At 34.3% G+C, this 9,131-nt stretch overlaps 1 protein-coding gene across 10 annotated transcripts in view; it reads left to right on the top strand.

Annotated features, from left to right (window-relative positions):
* The first annotated feature begins 3,028 nt into the window (after nt 1-3,028).
* The window catches only part of LOC138325752 (DNA-binding protein RFX2-like), a 39,081-nt gene continuing 32,978 nt past the window's right edge, over nt 3,029-9,131 (top strand). For 5 of the 10 annotated variants that reach the window (XM_069271623.1, XM_069271618.1, XM_069271614.1 and 2 more), the window contains exons 1-4: nt 3,029-3,168; nt 5,875-5,961; nt 6,163-6,271; nt 6,574-6,721. In XM_069271623.1, the coding sequence (XP_069127724.1) occupies nt 5,893-5,961; nt 6,163-6,271; nt 6,574-6,721 (326 nt within the window). In that variant the 5' untranslated portion in view covers nt 3,029-3,168; nt 5,875-5,892. The remainder of the gene's footprint in view (nt 3,169-5,874; nt 5,962-6,162; nt 6,272-6,573; nt 6,722-9,131) is intronic. The other 5 variants (XM_069271622.1, XM_069271620.1, XM_069271621.1 and 2 more) reach the window with 3 other exon arrangements.

Raw genomic sequence — 9,131 nt, 5'->3', positions numbered from 1 at the left:
TGCTATAACAAGATATAAGAAAGTTGTTATAATGAGATATGAGTCCCCTCAATCAATATCAATTTGAATTCTTTGATTTGGGTATCCTTAAAAGTAATCTTTGTGCCATTTTAGTACTCTAATGGCAAGTTCTATACCGGTCCATACTAAATTATTTCTATTTCGTTAGCGTGGGAGCCATTTCATGAATAATGACTTCTGGTCAAGACTAACAAATTTTTATCGCATCAGCTCAGAGCTGTGACAAACTTTGAAAATGGTACAAGGTCAACTGTGAAAATGAAACAATCCCTTGAAAGTCAGCTGTGACATTGGTACAATCCTTTTCAGGTTGACAGTGACAATTTTACAATCCCTTGAAATTCAGCTGTGACAAACCTTGAAGGTCAGCTGTGACAATGGTACAATCCTTTGAAGGTTGACTGTTACAATGGTACAATCCCTTGAAGGTTAGCTGTGACAAACCTTGAATGTCAACTATGACAATGGTACGATTCCTTGAAGGTCAACAGTGACAATGGTACAATCCCTTGAAATTCAGCTGTGATAAACCTTGAAGGTCAGCTGTGACAATGGCTCAGTCCCTTGAATGGCAGCTGTGACAAACCTTGAAGGTCAGCTATGAGAATGGTACGATTCCTTGTGACAATGTCAGTTATGACAATGATACAATCCTATAAAGGTCAGCTGTGACAATGGTACAATTACTTCAGGGTCAGCTGTGACAATGAACAAATCCATGAAGGTCAGCTGTGACAATGGTATAATCCCATGACGGTCAGCTGTGACCATAGTTATCAATCACTGTATGTACACAAAAAAAAAGCAAATTGTCTATTTTTAGTCCATCATCAGATGATGGGCTATTCATATCGCTTTTCGTTTGTGGTCCGTTAACAATTCTTGTCACTATTTCTCAGAGTGTACTGAAGGGATCATTCTCAAATTTCATATGTAGATTTTCCTAGGGCCTTAGTTGTGCATAATGTGTTTTGGGACCGATCGGTCAACAAGATGGCCAACTGGCCGCCATCTTGGATTTTGATAGTTTGTTATAGCTATTTCTCAGAAAGTACTGAAGGGATCCTTCTCAAATTGCATATGTAGGTTCCCCTAGGTCCCCAGTTGTCCATATTTCATTTTGAGACTGATCGGTCAACAAGATGCCTGCCAGGCGCCTTTGGCAGCGATCTTCGATTTTCATAGTAAAAGTTTGTTACCGCTAATTCTCAGAAAATACTGAAGTGATCATTCTCAAATTCGTCGGCATGCTTCAGTGATATAGCACTATAAAAAGGGCAAGATTTCCACTATAAAAGAAGACACAACATGAATATACCTCAGTCTCCCAAAACACACACCTGCATTTCATACACGCAACACACCCCATCCATGGGAAGCTGTCCTTACAAGATCATGGCTGTTAATAGGACGTTAATTTAATCAAACAAACAAACAAAATCTGTATGTATGTGCCCCTTGGGCCTTAGTTGTGCATAGTGCATTTTTGGACAGATCAGTCAACAAGATGACTGACAGGCCACCATCTTGGATTTTGATAGGTGAAGCTTGTAAAGTAGAGAAAAGATCAATTGTCAGACATAGATCAATCTATGCTTGGTGCTAAGAACCTTCTAGGATCTCTTGTATTTCATTATACTTAATTAAACTAAATTGACACCTGGAGTAGCTATGATACCATTGGGCACGCCTGTGAATGGACATGTACATTACTAAGTCTAATCAATTTATAGGTGCAATATCAAAACTCTAAATGTAAAGATATACCAATTGTATTGTTTACATGTATGCAAAGACCTCCTACAACAAATTTAACCTTGAAAATTCTTAACTTTAATATCTGCCAAGCAGAAAAAAACATTTTAATTTTGAAATGTCAGATGACAGCTTAAGAATTTGACATCAACAAATATTCCATGTACCACAGACATTCATGCTCGTAATTCATCAAAATTTTGGAGTGTATGTACATACCGGTAAATATAATACTGTCAACTTTCGGCAGGTCACCATGGAGTTAAAAATATCAGCTTGTATCAGACAGCTCAAGGTGAATGTGAATTCTGTGCATTAATTTCAATTTACGAAGTTGATGATTGATGTTATAAATCGTTAATTATCCAAATCATAGTATATGTATTTATTGAGATAATTTACATAAAAAAAATGCAAGCTTTAATGTTGGTCAAAGGTTAAGATGTAGGTCAGAGTGCATCAACCAAGGTGATAAGCCTAGTGTCAATTTGAAAATAAGTAATAATAGTAAATGGGAATAAGATATGCTGCATAGTGATAAATAAAGATGCACATATAATATATTTTATCAAAAGGGCCTATTGTTTTATAATAAAATTATTTAATTAAATTTTGCTTCAGATTAAATTTGATATTCAACTCTAAAGTGAGATATTTTAATGCATCAATGTTAAAATTTAATTTATAATTAAAAATATTGACAAATTAGGCCTATATCATGGTAGAAAATTCGAGTGTCTCTCCTATCCAGTAACAAACGTGTTCGGACACAAGTTTCCATGGTCGAGTTTCTGGTAACGAAAGTATGCGGCCTCTTTATAAAATCTCCCTTCGAGGGCCTCAATCCATGACCATGATTTCTCCTTGTTTCGCTTCGAAAGTTCACAGCCTTTGATACAACAAATGAGTTCTTATTTATGAATAAATAGCAAATAAGCAGTGTTTTGGTACTTGTGTTTAATCAAATAAGTCGCTAGGTTGTTAATCAGATGACAAAATTTAACGCATGCCGCAGTTGTCAAGACGCCATAGACATTCTACCGGGATCCGCCATATTGTCTTTCATCTTCATAATCGAAGCGCAGGCCGCATTACCCCATACCGGAAACTACGAGAAAAGAAATAGTGCGTGCAAAATACACTAATATCTTTTTAAATGTTCATATTGCATTCACATAATTTTTTAGCATTATGTAAAAAGAGATAGAAAATATTTTATTTGGATTATTGTTTGTATTTTTAACTTGTTAGGGAATATTAAACATAGTTCCGGAAAAAATGTGCGTATGAATCAAGGCATTTGCTGACGCGAAGAGTCTGGCAACAGTTGCCGTAGGAATAAACGCCATAGACACCGTAGCTGTGACGACTGTTACCCGCCAACAACCTAAGGTGATTTTTCTTTTCATTTGGTCAGTTAGTATAGTCACATCTTCATGTGTTGATGATACTCCTTCTGGTGAATTATATTTTGTAGATTTTGCTTAATATGTCTTGCAAATCTAATGCGTTGTCTGTTGTTTATCGTCAAATATGTTTCTAAAATGGCGAATGTTGATGTGTTTCAAGTAAATTTGTTGTAAAATTTTGGACAAAAGGCGGCTTTTTTGAATTCATCAGCATCCATCACGTGGCTGTGAAAGTCATTTTGAATTAAATTTTGCATTGTATCAATTTTGAAGTGGATTTGGATCGTGACGAAAGCGTTTTATGATAAAATTGGTTGGGGTGTACCATGCGGGTCGTTATTTAGGGCACTCCAAATGCCATGGATGTGTGGTTGCTACTATGGGACAGCGAGAGGTTGCTAAGTAACATCGAAGAAGGGAAAGATAACGTAGTTACAGGTGTTTATATGCTTGATAACCGTTCATAGGCGCTTCATTTATTTGATTTTGATGGAAATAAGTTAATGTTGGGAATACAAAGAGTTAATAACAAGTATTTGGCTGTGTCCAGACATGGATATATTTATATAACATGACTGAACATGTGGGTCTCATTTTAGTTGTATTTTATTGGATTCTTTAATATTTATTCATATGCTTATTTTCTTTTATAATGTAGTATTTTTTTGATATTCAATAATTCATATAAAGGTGATGTTTTGTTGCTTTTGAGATAAAAATATTTCCCTAGCAACCAGTTATTACTGATGGGAAAAAAGTTTTCTGGAATTCATTTGTGAAAAATATCATTATAACTATAAATGGAACATCAAAGATAGATATTATTCTTGCTTATTTACCGTTGTAGCATTGCAACTTTTCAAATTCTGGTTAATATAACCAGCCATTGCCGTATGGCTTATTGATAGTGATGCTATTAGTTATAAAAAAATAAGAGCAGACGAATATTAGTATTTTTCTTCTGTTAAAAAAAGTTACTTGCTTTACACCATTACCACCAGTGAAAAGTTTGAGCCTCTAATTTTAATTCCGAGATAAAACTATTAAAAATAAATATTAATCAAATGCATCCCGAAAAAATTCCTGGCACTAGGCCTTTGTCCTATATGGAATAAATTACTGATTGTACGTGCATCAAAAGCCAAAAAAAAATATTTTGTGGTTTTATCTGTGTTAATAAGACATATGTATATATAAACATGATTGAACACCAATCATTGTTCAAATAATGAGTATTATTTATGCTCTGTAGGCGGTGGAGCATCTTTAAGAAATTTCTGAAACAGTTTTGAACCATTGTAAAGAAGGACAAAAAACCATAGAGTTATTATGACATTGTAATAATGCATGCAAATTGCAAAACTGAAATTGTATATCATGTTCAATATTTAATAAACATGTCAGTCATTTTCCATAGTTATAAAATTCCACTAGCCAACAGGTTAGCGTTGCAGGTGACCATGTCATGCATGAAAGCATACTAACATTTTAATTTTATTATTTATACATTAAAAAAATTTTGTTAAAGAAAATCAAATTTCATATTGATATTTATGTATCAATAATTCATTTTTCTTTGTTTTATACTAAAGCTGGTTTTCTGATTGGTTGATTCCTTTTTTTTCTTTTCAATATGAAAAAAAATAGCATGAAAACCTGATGTTATATATATTGTGACGTCATAACGCTAAAGCTAATAACTTTTGCGACTCTCCAAAATCATTCAACCTCATTTTAAAACTCAAAGGCCATTCCGGTTTAGGTGTGTATAGATCTCTAAAAGTGTTATACATATTTGTTTTCCAAGGTTGCAATAATGATACTGCTTTAAATGGTGACTATCTTAATATTATATAAAGTACATGTATCTTAACGTTTTGAAAGGAAATTCGTTGGTTCAATACTTTGCAGATTAGCTTTACAGCAAATTTTGTTCTGCAACACCATTCTAAAGTTTAGAAGCTTCATTTGTGTAAGTTGACACAATACGTCCAAAGCGAAAATAAAACATTGAGCTATGACAAAATCTACTAACCAGTTGTTTTGGCATCAAATAATTGGTTTTTGACTGAATGCATTAGAAATGTATTATTCATTAATTGTGGGGGTAAATGATTGATATGTGAATAATTGTAAAATGAACATGAACAAATAATACTTTCTTCTTTGTAATTAGAACTCAAAAAGTTGTGAATGGGTTTTGTGTCGCCTGCAACGCAAGGGTGACACTTAGGTATAACTATGTCGGTGTCAGTGTGCAATAACTTAATTATTTATTGTCCGATTTCAACCAAATTTGGTGTATTGCTTTATATAAATGAGATCTCAGATGAGTTTGATAATGGTCAAAATCCGCCAATATTATATTTGCAAAAGAGTTACAAGACTTTAAAATTGTCAAAACAGTAAATCCATGGTTTCCGCTCGATAACTTAATTATTTATTGTCCTATTTCAACCAAATTTGGTGTATTGCTTTATCTTAATGAGATCTTGGATGGGTTGATGCTGGTAAAAATCAATCAATATTTGCAAGAGATACAGGACTTGATAATAACTTCACCTAATTATTAACAATATTTTCAACTGTAAATAACAATTTTTTGTGATGCTGTGCAGGCGACACATCCACTTTCGTGGAATTCTTGTCTGCTATTGTTATTCTATAAAGTTGATTGTTTCTCTTTTAGCCCTGGGGCAGCTGAAAAATGGCAACCCAGACTTATGTTACTGACCTTCAGGCCATGAATCCAACTACACTGCTAAATGTACAACAGGTAGGTTTTACTTCTGTCGCTAGCTCTCAAGTAGTATCATTATTTTGGATAAATTTGAGTATGCCCATCAAACACTGTTTTCCTATCTATATTGATAATCGATTACTGTGTTGTAATTAAAATTGGGATGAAATGAACTGATTCCCAACACTACACTATTTTCCTGTCTGTATTAATTATTTGGTGTTGATTGTTTTGTAGAAAACCCCATCTAGTGGGCAGACTATGCATTCTCAAGGTCAGAAGTCCCAAACTACAACTATAATCCAGCCATCACAGGCACACACTACACAGCAGTTCATTGTCACCAGTAAGTTCCCTAGCAGTCAGCTGATGGTGTCTGTTTCATTGAAGTTAACCTAATCATTCAGTATAAAAAATAACTTTACCCAAATAAACATGTCAAATTTGTTCATGTATTGTATTCAACTGCACATTTTAAGATTTGATGTACAGAACATTATTTACATATGGTAGTTCTTAGCATAGATATACAGTGGTGTTAGTATACTAAAGGCGTTGCATTTCCAGCGGTTAATACCATCATGTAGTTTCCAACTTTCATAAAAATAACGTTAATTGTGATATTTAATGCATGTGATTTTTTCAAAGCCTCCGTTCCAGATCAACAGCTTAATGAACAAAACCACGGACAAGACACAGTGACGCTCCAGCAAGGAGGACAGACCGTTTACCCAACACATGTTCAGTACGTAGACAGCAATGACCCTGCTCTCTACGCCTCTACGAATGGGCAAATGTACGACTATTATAGTAAAGCCTTGACGGCAAAGTGCAGTGATGATGTGATCTGTGCCGCACTGGTTGAACTCATTGTGTGAAGTGGCTTTCCCTTGCACTAATTCTTTAATGTATACAATGTATTTTTCTGCAATCGCATGTTTTCTGAGGCCTACATTTTGATCGTCTGTCTTACATAACGACGACTGCAATTACCCGTGACAAATGATAGAGATTAAAAAATTTCAAATCATTTTGTGAATTTGCATGCCTCCATCAACCTTTAGATAAATATTGATCCTGCTTTGTTTGAAAATTGGAAGGGCATGAAGCTATCAATCCGTTAAAAATAAAGCAGGAATCGTACATGCTTCAATCCTATTCTGCATTTCGTGTGCATATGAAAAATCCAAGCCTAACCTTGTAAATTGATGTAGTGTTGTGTAAAGTTGAAAAGATATGCTTTGGTAATTTATATAACAGCCTATATCTAGTTAATTAATTGCATTTTAACAGTTAATTATGTTAAGATCTCAAACTACTCTAGCATAAAGGCCACAGTGAAAACATGCATTGTCATTTTTGGATTTATAAAAGAATTGATAAACAAAATTTTGAAAAGAAGAAGAAAAAATCCTCATTCCAAATTGTCCCAGAATATTGCCATAAAAGATGTACATTTGCCTTGACTACATAGATCTCCATGTGACATTAGTGCACACTATTTAGTTATTTATTTTCTTTTATAAATAATTAATTGTAGCCTAGCTTTCATCCTTCTATATCTACATACAGCCAGTATTACTAATGTAATCTATGTTACTGTACCTATACATATCTACCATCAGGTAAGGAGTATATGTAGTGACTTGAGTTTTGTGTCTGCATGATTTGTGTTGTTTGGACTTGCACACTTTCACTTTTGTGTTTTTATCTCTTAAACAATTGTGAACAATAAGCTTCATAGCAAATATTCTTATTTTATGCACATCAGTTTGATTAGAATGGTGAACTAGTTACTTCTTGATAGATACTTAGTATAAGTAGTGTTTCCCACAGCCCCGATTAGCATGGCGCCGCGTCGTGCCCTTTTTACCTGACGCCATGCCCCTTTGACCTAACGCCGTGCCCTGTTTGTCCCCAGTACACTTCTACTAAATTACCAAATACCAGGTAGTGGCTTGATAATTAAGTAAACAAAAGAAGTGTGACCACTCCCTGACCCCCTGACCAACACCCCAGTGGCCCTAATTAGCAGCCTTGGACTATTTCCACCTTGGCTTGTGGTGTCACTTTCAGGTCTGTGTATTACGTAAGCTGAAGTCAAGCAGCCGATCGGCAGCCTAGAAAACAATCAGCTGGCCTTTCAATAAGTTTTATGACTACAGCTAGTGAGCACTACTTCAAAAACAAATACTGCTTGCAACTGTAAATGATTTACTCACGTTTTTAATGTTTAATAGGCCTATCTATATCGGATGGATGTCACAAGATTTGCAATCGTAATGGCCGCCATTTTGGGTGTATTGTAATAGTAGATACGGAGGTATTGAATTTCAGGATTTTACTAATAATATTCACGTTTTAAAAAATGAAACAATTATTCGTGACAAAGGGCAATAACTCCAATAATAATTTATAGTCGAATCAAGCTGATTTTCATACTCAGCCGAGATTTCTCCAATGTTAGTCAATATACAAAGTTTCATTTTAAGCTCGGTGCATCTTTACTAAAGTAATCATGTTCACAAGATCCAGTAATAATTGTTAGTGCAAAGGGCAATAACTCTGTAATTTACAGTTAAATTAAACTGATTTCCAAGCTCATTTATTGATTAAGGTGGTTCATGTTTACTCAAGTTATCGTGTTCACAAGATCCATTAACAATTATTCGTGCAAAGGGCAATAACTCTATAATTTACAGTCGAATCAAGCTGATTTTCATACTCAGGCCGAGATTTCTCCAATATTAGTCAAAATACAAAGTTTCATTAAGCTCGGTGCATCTTTACTCAAGTAATCATGTTCACAAGATCCAGTAATAATTGTTAGTGCAAAGGGCAATAACTCTGTAATTTACAGTCAAATTAAACTGATTTCCAAGCTCATTTATTGGTTAAAGGTGGTTCATGTTTACTCAAGTTATCGTGTTCACAAGATCCATTAATAATTATTTCGTGCAAAGGGCAATAACTCCATAATTTACAGTCGAATCAAGATAATTTTCATACTCGTCCGATATTTCTCCAATGTTGTTCTATATACGAAGTATCATTTAGCTCAGTGCATACCTATTCAAGTTATCGTATAAACAAAGTAATAATTATTAGTGCATAGGGCAATAACTATTGACTAAAAGACTCAAAGTTATCGTGTTCACAAGAACGGACAAATGACTATCTCAATAGGTCATCAGTCAAAGAAGTGA

Source organism: Argopecten irradians, chromosome 6 (genome assembly GCF_041381155.1).
Source record: "Argopecten irradians isolate NY chromosome 6, Ai_NY, whole genome shotgun sequence".
Lineage (NCBI taxonomy): Eukaryota > Metazoa > Mollusca > Bivalvia > Pectinida > Pectinidae > Argopecten > Argopecten irradians.
Note: the sequence above shows the minus strand (reverse complement) of the source record. Positions and strands in the feature narration are given on the sequence as shown.